At 46.4% G+C, this 17,095-nt stretch overlaps 1 protein-coding gene across 5 annotated transcripts in view; it reads right to left on the reverse strand.

The window, feature by feature from the left end:
• LOC310671628 (pleckstrin homology domain-containing family A member 3-like) overlaps positions 1-17,095 on the reverse strand; it is a 27,901-nt gene continuing 10,806 nt past the window's right edge. For 4 of the 5 annotated variants that reach the window (XM_083427986.1, XM_083427985.1, XM_083427987.1 and 1 more), the window contains exons 2-8: positions 15,042-15,158; positions 10,900-11,055; positions 7,625-7,761; positions 5,262-5,432; positions 3,502-3,545; positions 1,861-2,018; positions 1-1,243 (exon numbers count right to left, since the gene is read on the reverse strand). In XM_083427986.1, the coding sequence (XP_083284112.1) occupies positions 1,182-1,243; positions 1,861-2,018; positions 3,502-3,545; positions 5,262-5,432; positions 7,625-7,761; positions 10,900-11,055; positions 15,042-15,063 (750 nt within the window). In that variant the 5' untranslated portion in view covers positions 15,064-15,158 and the 3' untranslated portion in view covers positions 1-1,181. Of the gene's footprint in view, positions 1,244-1,807; positions 2,019-3,501; positions 3,546-5,261; positions 5,433-7,624; positions 7,762-10,899; positions 11,056-15,041; positions 15,159-17,095 lie in introns of all 5 variants that reach the window. The other variant, XM_083427984.1, reaches the window with a different exon arrangement.

Here is a 17,095-nt window from a genome sequence, read left to right on the forward strand (position 1 = left end):
TTTGTTTCAAAATTAGAGTCTTCATTCAAAATTAGAGTCTGATCTTTGGGCAGGGCTCGTCATGGGAAACGGGCTCCAGAGACTGGGGGTTTGCGGGGGTGTCTGTGTGTGTGGAACAGGGAGAAAGGAACGAGAGAAGGGAGAACCGCCCAAGATCCCTACAAAAACGGAGATGGCAGAGAACCCCACAAGACAAAACAGTAAGTTCCCGTACAGCAAACGACAGTAGAGTCAATTCGATGTTTGGTATGTGACTGGTTGTGGTCAGCTGACCCCGGTCCCACGCTGTGCGGAGGGAAGCAGCCCAATGTTGCTGTGAGGTCAGATGTCCAAAGAGGCTGCTGTTTCTACATCGGACATTCGTTCAAGGCCAACGCCTCTGCTGAAGAGAAGCAGGGAGACAGCATCGAGAAGAATACTACAACCTGTCCTGCAAGTTCGGGGTGTCTCTTTGGGGGAAGAGCGGCTTGCAAGAAGAGCTCTCTGCTGAGGAAGGAGGAAGAATGCTCAGCAAGGAGGTCCTTCCTGGAGCAGATTCCTAGGCAAAAAAAGATCCTGGCCAAGAGTCAAACCAGCAGGGCACTTCCCAAGACATCCTGGAGCAAAGCAACTCTAAGGTTTGACCGAGCGACAGATCTTATGCCGGTGAGAGGGATAAAGGTGCTCTACATCTGCCACAGACCGCGAGTCCCCGGGCTCCAGCTGCACCGGTGACCAAACCTCGGACCTAATTAGAGCATAGGACCACTGGGGACAGCCCCCGGAGAGCGCTGGGGGCAACCTGTCCAATCAGAAGCTGCCTCCCAAGCACCCCAGGCTCTCGTCAGGACCGCCACTTCCGTCACACCCAATCCAGCATGGAGAGCTAATCGCTATCCCGCTGCCCAGACCCCATCCCTTCTCAGCTTTGTAAAAGCCAGCGGACCTGGGCAGCATTCTGAGACACACCTTGGCAACTACAAGACTGAAGCACAGAACCAAGTCTGGCATCTACTCCTTGCCCTTCATGCACACCGCCTTCCTAGGAGCAAAGGATGCTTCCGCCATCGCACCCTGCAGGCCAAGGCTATTCCTAAACTAGAGGAGGGAGCCCCGGGCCAGTTCTTCTAGCTAGCTAGCGAGCTAGCAGCAAGGATGGCTCCAAAGTGTCGACAAGAGCTGCGGCAATGCCAATATCCGGATTACAGTCGTTGGTCCCCAGCAGCTGAGTCCACTGGAGAGTCCTGGGCCGACGAGAGGACGTCTGAGATGAAAAAGAGGAAGAAACTGGGAGTGAGAGAGAGAGTGGCGGATTCCACTTCTGAGCACAGACATCCTACCAACACCCTCCGAGGCCACACACCCCACCAGAGGCAAGCAAAATCCTGCAGAAGAGGAACTCTAACCATATTATGTTTCCCAGATTAAAGAGTGCGCAGAGCGTGTTTGTGGCTTTTGGGGGCTTTTCCCCAAGGAGGGAGAAGGGACTGATGGGGAATAGCCATGCGAAGCCTCCACAGGGCAGCGGAATGAAGGCTCCCCGCTGCCCTGTGGAGGCTTTGTGTGGCTAAGCCAGAAGCTAGAACAGTGAGAGGGAGCGCTGCGCTGTGCTCCCTCTCACTGTTCTGGCTTCTGGGATAGCTGCGCATCCTGCATTCACTCCATAAGACGCACACACATTTCCCCTTACTTTTTAGGAGGGGGAAAGTGCATCTTATAGAGCGAAAAATACGGTAATTATAATTGCTAATGGAAGAAAGGCAGCATGCTCCAATTATTATTGTTTTTACAGGGCCGAGGGGAAGGCTGCCTGCCTACCAAAATTCACCACCTCTCCCCTCCCACGTTAGCCTCAAGCAGTTATCTTGTGGCAGCCCTTACCAACTGCTTCTTCGACGATGGTGCTGGGGGCGCTTTCGGACTGGGAACCCGGCTGCCCCCATTGCTGCGAACGAAACATCACCATCTCCTCCAAGTTGCGCAGAACCGTCACGGTGCCCTTGGCGGGTGCGGGCAAGATCCGAGCCTGCTCCAGAGCTCTGCAAGGGAAGATTTCCAGGGAACTTATTCCCGAGTAAGCATATGTGGGGATGCACACAAAAAAGCAGGGTGTGCTATGCAAAATAAGCACCTTGCGTAAGCTACATATGGACTGCAGAATTCATCCCTGGCTTGGGCGGGGGGGGGGGGGGGAGAGGAAAGAGGCACTCTCATTTCCATAGCACAAGGCATTTCCTGTTGCCCAGATCTACTGTAGAGAACAATCAGGCAACGGGACGACGAAATAAAACAATTTAGAACCAAGGAGGTTTGGAATGTGGGCTCTGTCAGCTTGGAAATTTTTGTAAGCAGGCCTGGTTTTTTAATGGGGTTGTCACTTGCCAGCAGGGTAGATTTGATTAAAATCAAATTGATTTAAATCACGATTTAAATCACTAGTCAGTAAGACTTGATTTAAATCTTTTTTTTTGTAGAAAGATTCATTCTTGCTGGTATAGCCTTCATATTTACAACCAGATGAAGGTTTCCTTTTTGGAATAATAAATTTTCAGAGTAGTTTTTACAGTTATATCAAAAATTACTGATTAGGTTATACTATTAGAAATACATAGACAGATAATTATGTAATTATTGTAAGGTTGTAATAAGTTAACTGTTTATATTTTCTGCTGTACTTTATTGGAAGGAGAAAAATAATCATTTCCTTAATAAGAATTTAAACAATTTATTTAACTAAAACAGCAACATTATAGCATATGTATCCATGTTTCTTAACTGATGTGGTTAAACAATTTGGGTTGTTTTTTTAAAAAACAGACTTAGTTTTAGCATACATGAAAAACGTAAAACAAATCCTTAATTCCTAATGAATAGCCTTTGGACTATAATGCAACTTAAACAGAAAACTACCTTTAGAATGATTTTTCCTCCAAAAAGTAATAATAATAAAAATCCAATTTAAATTTTAAAAAATCCTATTTTTTATTTTTTTAAAAAATCATTGATTTTTATCCACCCTACTTGCCAGCCCTTCCCTCTCAGTCCCCTAATCCCTTTCCCAAGCGGAAAACCTTACCCTTGAAAAAATAGGATACCTAGCAGCAAAGAGGGCATGAGGCATTTTGCAGGCCTTGAGTGAACCCAAGTCAAACCAACAGTCCTTTTCACTCGGTTCTGGTGACAAGGACAAGCAGTGGCTCTCCAGGGGTTTGAGCAGGGAACAATTCCAGCCCAACCGGGAGATGCTGGGGACTGAAGATGTGATCTTCAGCATGCTTTCTTATCTCTGCTGAGCCCTCCCTGCCCACCTTTCTCAGTAAGATTCTCTGGTTGGGAAGGAGGGAGGGGAACTGGCAGAGAAAAGGGAGGGTGCCTTGCCAACTTTCTCAGCCAAGGCTCAAAAGGATCCACATTATCCCCCTACTGAGCACTGCCCAAGAATGCTTGGGCAAAGCAAACAGTTTTTTGAGTCGGGCTAGAGTGTGTCTGTCCATCACTTCTTACCTTCCTATGAGTGCTTACCTTTCTGATGAGGCTATGCCTGTATGGCTCATGGAGCGCCTTACCTGGAAAAATAAAAGTGGGGGGTGGGATTCCATGGCAATGAGAACGCAAGGACAATGTAACAGCATCCTGATATTCCAGAGTTGCGCATTTGTTTGTGAACCGACTCTGTATACTGCCCAGTAACCAATGCCCTCTGGGAAGCGAGTGGTATAAAAACATAAAAATTGAAAAACAGGCCACATGCAAAAATCAGACGGGCTAGAAGACGATATAAAACCAAATAAAGCACAAATAGCAAGCCGTGCACTAGAAATCTTAAGATAATGAGGGAATAATTAGAGCCTCTCTGCTGCGTTCACCCTCGCAAATGTGGATTAGGGTCACCACTCCAGACACAGCAAATTGAAAAACCATCAAATTACTCATCATCCTTCAGCCTCTCCTTAACCTGCTCCCGTTTACAAATGGAACACCAATTTTGCTTAAGCAAAATATTTTTTAAAATTGATTGACCCAAATTAAGGCTGCAATCCTAAACCCACTTACTTGAATTCAATACGACAGACTTCTGCATAGAACTGCTTAGGATTATGCTGCAAATCAACTCAAGTACTGCAGCTCTAGTTGAAAGCAACTTACAACAACAACAGTTTAAACCCTGCCCATCTGGCTGGGTTTCCCCAGCTACTCTGGGCAGCTCCCAATAGAATATTAAAAACATGATAAATACGTCAAACATTAAAAACTTCCCTAAACAGGGCTGCCTTCAGATGTTTTCTAAAAGTCAGGTAGTTGTTTATTTCCTTGACATCTGATGGGAGGGCGTTCCACAGGGCAGGTGCCATCACCGAGAAGGCCCTCTGCCTGGTTCCCTGTAACCTCACTTCTCACAATGAAGGAACCGCCAGAACCCACATTAGGTTTTTGAGATTGATCTTTAGACTAACTGCAGCAGGATTGGGAAATGGGAGTTGGCTCATGCCTGATCTGCAGTAGTGGCGAACCAAGATATGAAAGTGCCCCATTGTATAGGACAGGTGTCTTCATTTCTCACCACAAATAAGCTCCTTCCTTCCTCTGATGCCACACGTAAACACACCATCACTTCTCATACCAGGGTTTCTTCAAAACCTTAACATCGTGAAAAATGGGGGTCTCAAACTAACTCTTCAATTAATACCCTCCCTTGTAAGTCCAAGAGACTCAAGAGACTAAATTAACAAAGGTAAAGAACAGGGCACCACAGCAGGTAAAAGGCAAAAGGTAAAGGACCCCTGGACAGTTAAGTCCAGTCAAATGGAATTATGGGGTGTCGCACTCATCTCGTTTTCAGGCCGAGGGAGCCAGCGTTTGTCCACAGACAGCTTTCCAGGTCATGTGGCCAGCATGACTAAACTGCTTCCGTCTGGCACAACAGAACACCATGACAGAAGCCAGAGCGCACAGAAATGCCGTTTACCTTCCTGCCACAGTGGTACCTATTTATCTACTTGCACCAGCGTGCTTTTGAACTGCTAGGTTGGCAGGAGCTGGGACAGAGCAACGGGAGCTCACCCTGTTGCGGGGATTCGAACTGCCAACCTTCTGATCAGCAAGCCCAAGAGGCTCAGTGGTTTAGACCACAGCGTCACCCACTCCCACCGCACTTGTGAAATTCCCTTTCCAAGGAATATTATATATGTATGTTGCATATCAGACTTTAATCTGTTAGCACTTCCTATCTGGGTAGAAAGGCAGAATATAAATACAAGGAAGGAAGGAATGATTGGACTCACCCGGTGAGAATGTGGGAGTTTGGTGCCCACAAAGTCAAAAGGTTGGGGGACCGTCAGAGGATGGTACAGCTCAGGAGCCAATCGGGTGTTTGCAAATTTCATGCACTCTTCTAGTGTGGAGATGAACTGGCTGCAGGTTGCTCGCAACAAGGATGACGCTTCGTTCATCTTCTGGAGGAAGCCAAGAGCAGGAAGAGGAGTGAGCAGGAAGCCTGACCAGCCTGGCCTTCAGGGCCTCAGCGACTCAGTGCAAGTCCCAAGAGGCTTCAGCCCAGGGCCAGTTCAAAGATTCTGCTGCTAAGGTAACCTAGCTCTGTGCCACCTTAGTGCCCATACTGGGGGCAAGGGGAGCTTTCAAATAAATGGTTCTGTATGTGAAAACTAAGACTGCGCAGCCAAGTGGGAGGGCTGCACCACAAGCACCGTAATGAACAAATGGGATGCTCCCTAGGTGCACTGAGCTCAGTACAGACAAAACTCCTTCTCTCAAGGTAGCAGTAGTTCATCCACTCCTTTGGCACTGGCTCTCCAAGGTTACAGCTTTGAACACCGCTGTGGATGGCATCAGCTAGGAGCGGTGCCCTGTCGGTTTTCCACCCCAAGAAAACAAAAACGTCTTGGGCCAACCCTGCCAGAGGGAGACCACATTTTGCTCACAAATGACCCAGCTAAGCTCCCTGGAACAGAGTAGTGGGGAACCTTTGGCCCACCAATATTTTCCTGGAATACAACAGCCTATTAGCCCTTGCAGTCATGGCCAATGGGCAGGGGTGCTGGGAGTTGGAGTTCAGCAACATTATATTATTATTATTATTATTATTATTATTATTATTATTATTATTATTATTATTAATGTTTATACCCCGCCACTCTAGGCGGCTTCCAACACATACAGAAATAATAATAAAACATCAAACATTAATAGAACAATCAGATCCTACATGAAAAGTCACAATAACTTTAAAATAAACAACTTATACCAAATACAGTGGTACCTCAGGTTAAGTTCTTAATTTGTTCCGAAGGTCTGTTCTTAACCTGAAACTGTTCTTAACCTGAAGCACCACTTTAGCTAATGCGGCCTCCTGCTGCTGCCATGCCACTGGAGCACGATTTCTGTTCTCATCCTGAAGCAAAGTTCTTAACCTGAAGCACTATTTCTGGGTTAGCGGAGTCTGTAACCTGAAGCGTATGTAACCTGAAGAGTATGTAACCCGAGGTACCACTGTAAAGCAGTATGCAATAATGCATTGGAATCCAATTTAATCCAGGATTAAATTAAGAAACAAGGGCACACAACTTATAATTATTATTATTATTATTTTTAAATGGCCACTGGTTCCATCACCTCCTGGCAAATAGAAGGGGAAGAAATGGAGGCAGTGAGAAATTTTACTTTATTGGGCTCCATGATCATTGCAGATGGTGACAGCAGTCACGAAATTAAAAGACGCCTGCTTCTTGGGAGAAAAGCGATGACAAACCTAGACAGCATCTTAAAAAGCAGAGACATCACCTTGCCAACAAAGGTCCGGATAGTTAAAGCTATGGTTTTCCCAGTAGTGATGTATGGAAGTGAGAGCTGGACCATAAAGAAGGCTGATTGCCGAAGAATTGATGCTTTTGAATTATGGTGCTGGAGGAGACTCTCGAGAGTCCCATGGACTGCAAGAAGATCAAACCTCTCCATTCTGAAGGAAATCAGCCCTGAGTGCTCACTGGAAGGACAGGTCCTGAAGCTGAGGCTCCATTACAGTGGTACCTTGGGTTACATACGTTTCAGGTTACATATGCTTCAGGTTACAAACTCCGCTACCCCAGAAACAGTACCTTGAGTTAAGAACTTTGCTTCAGGATGAGAACAGAAATCGTGCTCCGGCGGCGCGGCGGCAGCAGGAGGCCCCATTAGCTAAGGTGGTGCTTCAGGTTAAGAACAGTTTCAGGTTAAGAACGGACCTCCGGAACGAATTAAGTTCTTAACCCGAGGTACCACTGTACTTTGGCCACCTCATGAGAAGAGGAGACTCCCTAGAAAAGACCCTGATGTTGAGGGCACAAGGAGAAGGGGAGAGCAGAGGACGAGATGGTTGGACAGTGTTCTCGAAGCTACGAACATGAGTTTGACCAAACTGTGAGTGGCAGTGGAAGGCAGGAGTGCCTGGCGTGCTCTGGTCTATGGGGTCACGAAGAGTCGGAAACGACTAAACAACTAAACAACAACAACAAATCCCTGAATTCTCCTTCCAGCTGCCTCTGCTGTTCTCATCTGGTGGGCGAACGGTTCCTCACACCTGCTGGGACAGGTGCTTGCAGCATGCAACGTTCCCTGATGCCACGGCCCCCAAACTGCATGATGCCCTCACCTGGAGGTCAAGAGGGGAGCCATTGTCTTGAGGATGTGTCGCATCCTGTACGGCGAGGACCTGCTGTGTCAGCACGTCGCAATACAGTCGCAGTTCAGACAGCTTCCTCCCGAGGGACTCGTTGCTTAGGTCCAGATCTGAGGAAGACAAGCAAGCAGAGCAAGAACTGAAAAAGGGATCGTGGAAAAAATGAGCAGCGCGCACAAAAGAGTCTTTTCCCTTTTGCTGAGAGCGGAAGAGAGCTGCTGTGGAGTGAAGCCAAGTGCAGTGAAATTTCTATTTGGAGCAGAAAGCAGTAGTGACACTTACTGAAAACAAAAAAAAAAGTGGGCTGGGGGGTGGGGACACAGAAAAACATGGCACAGCTTTACTGCCAGCTTGGGGGTGTGTGTGAGAGAGATTAATGCAGAGCCATAACTAACAGTCTTCAACATCAGCAGTAACATCTAGACCATGGGAGCATTTCAGTCCTGTTCTTGAGTTTGTTCAAAATCTAAAAGAGCTTATCTCAGTATTCCTTTTTTTGAATTTGTGCTGTGTAGGTTTTTGAAAACCTTTTTGTAAAGGCAATACTGGAGTTTTCACAGCGAAGTCCTCAGCTCCTTATCGCTACTGCTTGGCTTCCTTTAAATAGGGCTGTGTCTTAAACTTGCTATTGAGGTTTTCAAACTCAGACTCAGGGGAGCATTTCAGCCCTGTTCTTGAGTTTGTTTAAAATCATTTAAGGTTTATGATTTCTCTATTTCCTTCTGGGGAAACTGAATAGTTCAGTGAAACGAGGTTTGTAGCCAGCATCCTGTTAAGGCTTTGTTCAATTCTAGGTTTTTCTAATTTTTTCCTTAAACTTTGTGATTTTTGTTATTTAGTTTAATTCTATAATATTTTTAGTCGATTACTTCTTGTTTCAGGGATTTTCATGGTACAGTGGTACCTCGCAAGATGAATGCTTCGCAAGACGAAATAGTTTTTTGTTTTTTGAGTTGCTTCGCAAGACGAATTTCCCTATGGGCTTGCTTCGCAAGACGAAAACGTCTTGTGCCTTTTTCTTAAAACCGTCAATGCATTCCTATGGGAAACCGTCAATGCATTTCCTATGGGAAACCGTGCTTCACAAGACGAAAAATTCACAAGACGAAAAAACTCGCAGAACGAATTAATTTCGTCTTGCGAGGCACCACTGTATTTAACTTGTTTTGTATAACTAACTGGCTGAGCTTGGCAGTCAAATAACATTTGCTCCCTGTACCACACTGCCCTCTGGTGGGCCATCAAGGATTCCAAGGGCAAAGTGTCCCTAGTGATATACAGTAGTACCTCGGGTTAAGTACTTAATTCGTTCCGGAGGTCTGTTCTTAACCTGAAACTGTTCTTAACCTTAAGTACCACTTTAGCTAATGGGGCCTCCTGCTGCCGCCATGCCGCCAGAGCACGATTTCTGTTCTCATCCTGAAGCCAAGTTCTTAACCCGAGGTAATATTTCTGGGTTAGCGGAGTCTGTAACCTGAAGCGTATGTAACCCGAGGTACCACTGTACTGCAAATGTCATCTCTTCTGAAAGTAGAAAACACAACCAATTTTGTACCGCCCTGGGTGGTTTGTTTCTATAGCTTGAAAACTCACTGCTTCCCAAAGGCTCAGGGAGAGTAACAAAAGGGAAAATATATTTAAAATCAGTAAAATAAAAGAAAGACTTCATCTGAGTGGTTCCCAAACTTTCTCCCTCCCCCCCCCCCACTGCCCAAGGACCATGTCAAAGATGCTGATCATCTTGACAGCCACCTAATGGCTTTTCTGCCTGCTGTAGCAGCTCTAATGGGCTTTGTTTGTATTTATACTGCGTCTTTTACTTCTTATATTGCACCTGGTGGCATCACAAGCTGCATTCCATAGAATTCAAATTGTAACCCAATATATGAAATAAAACAAGTAATAAAATACAATTAGATATCAATAAAGGTAAAGGGACCCCTGACCATTAGGTCCAGTTGCGAACGACTCTGGGGTTGCGGTGCTCATCTTGCTTTACTGGCTGAGGGAGCTGGCGTACAGCTACTGGGTCATGTGGCCAGCATGACAAAGCCGCTTCTGGTGAACCAGAGCAGGGCATGGAAACACCGTTTACCTTCCCGCCAGAGCGGTACCTATTTATCTTCTTGCACTTTGACGTGCTTTTGAACTGCTAGGTTGGCAGGAGGAGAGACCAAGCAACGGGAGCTCGCCCCATCGCGGGGATTCGAACTGCCAACCTTCTGATCGGCAAGTCCTAGGCTCTGTGGTTTAACCCACAGTGCCACCCGCGTCCTAGACATCAATATGAATATTTAATGCAGGCACGCCATGGACAACCTGAATTAGGCTTGCAGACTATTGGTGGTCCATGCACCAACGGTTGGGAACCTCTGATCTCAATGTTTTTAAAACAGCCCCCTCTAGGGCATGCCAAATTTTTCAACTTTCAAATTCCAAACATGAGGGGGTGCTAGAAAGTTGTAACGCAACTTGGGAATTCCAAAGATATCTTGGTTAAAGTAATATAACTCAGTCTTGCTTGGTAAGTAAAACGTGGGCAAAATTGCATTGCTGTATCCGTCTGTCTTCACAGACAACAGGAGAGGGCATCATCAACAGTACAGTGGTACCTTGGGTTACATACACTTCAGGTTACATACGCTTCAGGTTACAGACTCCGCTGACCGAGAAATAGTGCTTCAGGTTAAGAACTTTGCTTCAGGATGAGAACAGAAGTCGTGCTCTGGCGGCGTGGGGGCAGCAGAAGGCCCCATTAGCTAAAGTGGTGCTTCGGGTTAAGAACAGTTTCAGGCTAAGTACGGACCTCCGGAACGAATTAAGTACTTAACCTGAGGTACCACTGTATAATCAAACTGTTGGAGAGTTGCAGCGCCTCCTGTGGCCGGTTCCATGTTAGCTTCACATCCAGTCCGATTTTCCCATTCTTTCCAGGGATAGACCAGGTGTTCAAGGAGAAACCGTTGAAATCAACCTGGGAGAATCTAGTTAACTGGTTACTTTCTCTTCCCCAACAAGGCATGCGCAAGACCCACAGGCTTAGACTGAGTTGAGAGCCCTCAAGTGGACCAAGCAGGATCAAGGATGTTTGGTAAGGAGGTGTGAGACTCAAACACCTCACTCTTATCATGGTTTAACCGGAAGTTCCCACCTTACATTCCCCCAGCTCTGCTAACACCATCCTCGGATCTCAGCCCCACAACCCCACTCTGGGCTTGTCAGGACAAAGCTATTTGCAAAGAACCAACCTCTCTCTTTCTGGCTCCTGCTGTCCCCGAGGCAGGCCTTGGAGCTGCCCAAAGCCACAAGCCATTTCTGTCTCTCAGCGGCGCCTCCTGCCTTCAGGTAGAAGTACTGCTCACCAGGGATGACCAGCTCCATGCGAGTGGGGTCAGTCGTGTGGACTATGGAAGCAGTTAGGGAAAAGAGAGCGGAGAGGATGTTGAGATGCCAGTGGCTTCATACACAAGACGCAGGGCAGCATCCAAAATAGTCCTTCCAGTAGTGTCCCCTCCCTCTCCCCTTCCCATATGCCCCCCCAATATTCTCTAGAGCAGGCTTCCTCAACCTCGGCCCTCCAGATGCTTTTGGCCTACAACTCCCATCATCCCTAGCTAGTAGGACCAGTGGTCAGGCATGATGGGAATTGTAGTCTCAAAATATCTGGAGGGCCAAGGTTGAGGAAGGCTGCTCTAGATGGTTGGGAAACCTCAGAAAACAGATTTAAGGAGGTATGTGGGGGGGGGGGGGAGGGAGGTGACAGAAGCATAGCTAGGGGGGCAATGGGCACACTTACCGCGGGGTCTGCAGCGTGCCCGATCCACAGCAGTGTGATGCTTGTATTAACCCACCACCTCCCCTTCAGCCGCCCTGCTTACCCTGCCCCCAGGTGCGCAGCATACGTGCCACCCCAGACAACCGAGTGGCTAGCTATGCCATTGGAAGGCAAAGTTCTGTACACGCCCATAATTCCTTGTCCTAGTGGAATTATTTCATGGGATACCTCCCTCTGGACATACACAATCACACTTTTGCATTCTACATTAAATAACTTTAGCTGCCCAGTTCCCCCGCTCGTCCAAGATGATGCAGTTAAAGGGGAGAAGTTCCTCTTCTAGCCACTCTGAGATTATTTGGGAGCTAAATGGGGCCACATGAAATTGCCTTGAGCTTGTGCCTTGGAGGTCAGCAATACAGCCAGGGGTCTGGTGCCAATAATTCAGATCATTCAAAAGACTCGGGTCTGTTAGAGTGAAGAGGCCTTGAGACAAGAGCTCTTGAACCACTGATTTCTGTGCTGGATATGGAGGGAGGAAATTCTACTCCTCCCCGACCAGCATGAAAATGCAGCAGGTTAGCAGAAGGGGGTGGGGGTGAGCCTTCCCTCCTCCAGCAGTCTGATTATAAGGCAGCAAGTTTTGTTATTAGCAGCCTGTGTTTCCATACAGTCTATGAAGGAGGGGGCTTCTTCTCTGAAGCCAGCAGGAAAATGAAGGCTACTAATTGTTGGACGGGAGGGTTTTTTTTAAAAGGTGAAATGTTGACGGCACAATTGTAGACAATTCCAAGAAGAAAGAAAAGTGGGAGGCGTCTACAGAAGCCAGTGTGGCTTGGGAAGAATTATGGAGAAAGAACTGGAAATTTACAGCCTGTCGAAGTATCAAGGGAAAATCTAATCAAGATGTTTTATAGATGGTACTTAACACCTACCAAAATAGCTAAAATGTACAAGACAAAAACAAATCTGTGCTGGAGGTGTGGTAAAACAGAGGGGACACTTATACATGTTTGGTGGACCTGTGAAAAAATCAAAAGCTTCTGGAACATAGTATATGACGAGCTTAAAAGAATGTTTAAGTATAACTTTATAAAAAATACAGAAGCTTTTCTACTAGGGATAACAGACGCAGGTATAGCAAGTGAAGATCAGAAAATATTCCTCTAAGCTACAGGAGCAGCAAGGATCCTAATTGCTAAAAACTGGAAAAAAGAAATTGTGCCAACAAAAATGGAACGGCAAGACAAACCGTTAGAGTATATTGAACTGGCTAGATTAACAGATGCAATTAGAGATCATACTAGACAAGAATTTCAAAAAGCATGGGGAAAATGCAGAGAATACTTCACAGAATAGTGCCCTAAAATTCACATCTGGACTTGTTTCGATTAATGTCTGCAGGAGACTTTGTGGATATTTAAGTTATAATTAGAAAAATCTTAATAATTATTCATAAAGGAAACAGCTTATAAGAAGTAAATAAGATGCCAGAAACAGGATAAAGGAAGTCTTTTATTTGGTTGTTTGTATTGTTGTATATTATGCTTGTTGTTTGTTATGTTTGTGTCTGATGGGGGTGGATTTCTGTGTTGGGGAGGGGGCTATGTTGTAAATAAAATTTCAAATAAAAACTTATTTAAAAGAAAGAAAGAAACCAGTGTGGCTGCATAAGGAGCTGAGATTTAAGAAGGGCATGTACAAGAAATGGAAGAAAGGGGAAATCACAAAGGAAGAGTATACATGAGTAGCCAACAGTTGCAGGGATAAGGTCAGGCAGGCCAAAGCTAATAATAATAATAATAATAATAATAATAATAATAATAATAATTTTTATTTATACCCCGCCCTCCCCAGCCAAGGCCGGGTATGAGCTCAGGCTTGCAAGAGAGGCTAATAATAATAGGTTTCTCTGGCTATGTTCGAAGCAAGAGGAAGAACAAGCAAGTAGTTGGTCCTCTGCATGGAGAAGCCAGAGAAACTCTATTGGGCGATAGAGAGAAGGTGTAACAGCCCAATACCTACTCTGCCTCTGTTTTCATCCAAAAGGAAGGCGATGCCCAACCTGGTGATAACAGAATAAATGATGCAAAGAGACAGCTGCAGCCCAAGGTAGGAGAAGACATGGTAAAGGAACACCTCACGACTTTAAATGAATTCAAATCCCCAGGGTCTGGTGAGCTGCATTCAAGGGCACTAAAGGAGCTTGCAGATGCAATCTCAGAGCCTCTATCTATAATCTTTGAGAATTCTCGGAGAACAGGTGAGGTCCTTGCAGACTGGAGGCAGGCAAATGTTATCCCTATCTTCAAAAGGGGGGAAAGAAGACCCAGGTAAGTACTGGCAGGTCAGCTTCAGGTCAATACTTGGAAAAGTCTGATAATTGAACAGTCTGTGGCCATCGGTCATGGATGATTTAGCTGAGAGTCCCACACTGCAGGGAATTGCCCCCTTCTAACTCTGCAATTCTATGATTCTAATATTTGGGAGGCAGGTTAATACCTGGCTGACTGACCGGACCCAAAGGGTGCTCATCAATGGTTCCTCTTCATCCTGGAGAAGAGTGACTAGTGGGGTGCCACAGGGTTCTGTCTTGGGCCCGGTCTTATTCAACATCTTTATCAACGACTTGGATGATGGTCTCAAGGGCATCCTGATCAAATTTGCAGATGACACCAAACTGGGAGGGGTGGCTAACACCCCAGAGGACAGGATCACACTTCAAAATGACCTTGACAGATTAGAGAACTGGGCCAAAGCAAACAAGATGAACTTTAACAGGGAGAAATGTAAAGTATTGCACTTGGGCAAAAAAAATGAGAGGCACAAATACCTGGCTTGACACCTGGCTTGAGAGCAGTACATGTGAAAAGGATCTAGGAGTCTTGGTTGACCACAAACTTGACATGAGCCAACAGTGTGACGCGGCAGCTAAAAAAGCCAATGCAATTCTGGGCTGCATCAATAGGAGTATAGCATCTAGAACAAGGGAAGTAATAGTGCCACTGTATTCTGCTCTGGTCAGACCTCACCTCAGTACTGTGTCCAGTTCTGGGCCCCACAGTTCAAGAAGGACACTAACAAACTGGAACGTGTCCAGAGGAGGGCAACCAAAATGGTCAAAGGCCTGGAAACGATGCCTTATGAGGAACGGCTAAGGGAGCTGGGCATGTTTAGCCTGGAGAAGAGGAGGTTAAGGGGTGATATGATAGCCATGTTCAAATATATAAAAGGATGTCATATGGAGGAGGGAGAAAGGTTGTTTTCTGCTGCTCCAGAGAAGCGGACACGGAGCAATGGATCCAAACTACAAGAAAGAAGATTCCACCTAAACATTAGGAAGAACTTCCTGACAGTAAGAGCTGTTCGACAGTGGAATTTGTTGCCAAGGAGTGTGGTGGAGTCTCCTTCTTTGGAGGTCTTTAAGCAGAGGCTTGACAACCATATGTCAGGAGTGCTCTGATGGTGTTTCCTGCTTGGCAGGGGGTTGGACTCAATGGCCCTTGTGGTCTCTTCCAACTCTATGATTCCATGATTTGTGGGCTTATTTATAAGGTGACATTTAAACAGCTTCCCCTCCCCACTTGCCCACAAAATAGCACAAAATGCCCCAACCTTTGATCTCACACACAGCCATCTTGATGCTGCCTTTGCTGCCCTTTCCCACGTCATCCTGTGAATCATAATAGGAGAGGATGCCATTCTCTAGTACAAAGTATCGTGGCTGCCAACCTGTGGTGGGAGGAGAGGGGGAAAAGAGAGATGTGGAAATGAGGATCCTTTTTCCATGGCAAGTCAAGCTCTCTCACCAGCAGTTTCCAAGGAGAATCAAAATGTAATTAAATTACCCACATGTAAACAGGAACATGACTGAACGATTCCTTTTGCATACACGTATATTGCAGCACTCATTCCTAAGTGAGGTGGAGACAATCTAAGTGGGAGATCTTCCAAAGTACTACTGGTAAGAAAAGAAAGTTCTTTAAAACAAAAAACAAACCTGCCTTTCCCACACCCTTAGAACGCCATCTCCAGGTTGGCTGGGGAGGGAGATCCTAGAGTTTTCTGAAGATCAAAGTGGAACACCCTGTTTGGGGCTTAAAACAGTGCACCACTGGCATTAGAGCTAAGCCTACAGGACTTTCCAGAGGTGTAGCAGGGACCTGTGAAGCTGGCATGCTCCTTGGCAGGTGAAGCTTTCCTCCGCTAACAGATATACAACTTCAGCCATTCCTAATGCCCTCCAGCTAGCAGAATCCAAGGGTTAGGAAGCAAGGTGTACAGAGCCATCCTACATTTTCATCTTTGAACAATAGCTCAGTGTCATCAAAAGCTATAATAATAATAATAATAATTTATTATTTATACCCTGCCCATCAGGCTGAGTTTCCCCAGCCACTCTCAAGCAAACATAAAAAGGTAAAGGGACCTCTGACTATTAGGTCCAGTCGTGACCGACTCTGGGGTTGCAGCGCTCATCTCGCTTTATTGGCCGAGGGAGCTGGCATACAGCTTCCAGGTCATGAGGCCAGCATAGCTAAGCCGCTTCTGGCGAACCAGAGCAGCGCACGGAAACGCCGCTTACCTTCCCACCAGAGCGGTACCTATTTATCTACTTGCACTTTGACATGCTTTCGAACCGCTAGGTTGGCGGGAGCAGGGACTGAGTGACGGGAGCTCACCCCATTGCGGGGATTCGAACCGCCAACCTTCTGATCGGCAAGTCCTAGGCTCAGTGGTTTAACCCACAGCGCCGCCCGCGTCCCCATGCAGACATACTTCAATACAATTTTTTTAATACAGTGGTACCTCGGGTTACAAACTTAATTCGTTCTGGAAGTCCATTCTTAACCCAAAGCATTCTTAACCGGAGGCGCCTATTCCCTACATAGGCCTCCCGCGGCCCCGGAAGCGGATTGCGTTCATATCCCGGGGAAAAGTTTGCAACCTGGAGCACCTACTTCTGGGTTTGCGGAGTTCGTAACCCAAAGCGTTTGTACGTAGGCAAGTGCATAACCCGAGGTACCACTGTAAGGGTTTTTTGAAACAAAATACAGTAAAGCTAAGGGTTAGGGGGTGCAAAGACCATGGGAGGGAGCATGTGGTCCTCCCGATGCTTTTTTTTTTTTACTCCCGCACCCATCAGACCCAGCCTGCAGAGTCAATGGTCAAGGATGATGGGAGATGTAGTCCAGCCACATCTGGAGGGCTACATGTCCCCCACTCTTGACACAGGTATATGTGCTTTAACCATAAATACACAAAACATCACCATGGGGGTGTAACACTGACTATAAATAGTCTTTATTTAAACCAGTATTTGTTTATTTTCTTGGAGATTGCAGCCCACTCTAGTCATTGGGCCGGGCCAGGGCGGCACTTGGGAGGCTGCTCTGACAAAATCCCGTAGCATTTGCTAGAGAAGATCTCAAATGCATGACAGGAAGATGCTCCACAAGCAAAGTCCCCCCCCCCCACGTCTTGCTTTGCTTCTGTATTTGTGGGCACACCTCCTATGGGAAGTGCTCAAACAACTACAATGAGAAACGCAGAAAAACCACGGAAAACAAGACTCCTAGTTGACATGGACTCATCCTGCTCAGGAGCACCAGGAAAGTGACTCACTACAATGGAGAGGTGGTCGAGCACGGCCTTAACCCTTTAAAAAA

Source organism: Podarcis tiliguerta (assembly GCF_965153285.1).
Source record: "Podarcis tiliguerta genome assembly, chromosome: 2".
In the NCBI taxonomy this organism is placed as follows: Eukaryota; Metazoa; Chordata; class Lepidosauria; order Squamata; family Lacertidae; genus Podarcis; species Podarcis tiliguerta.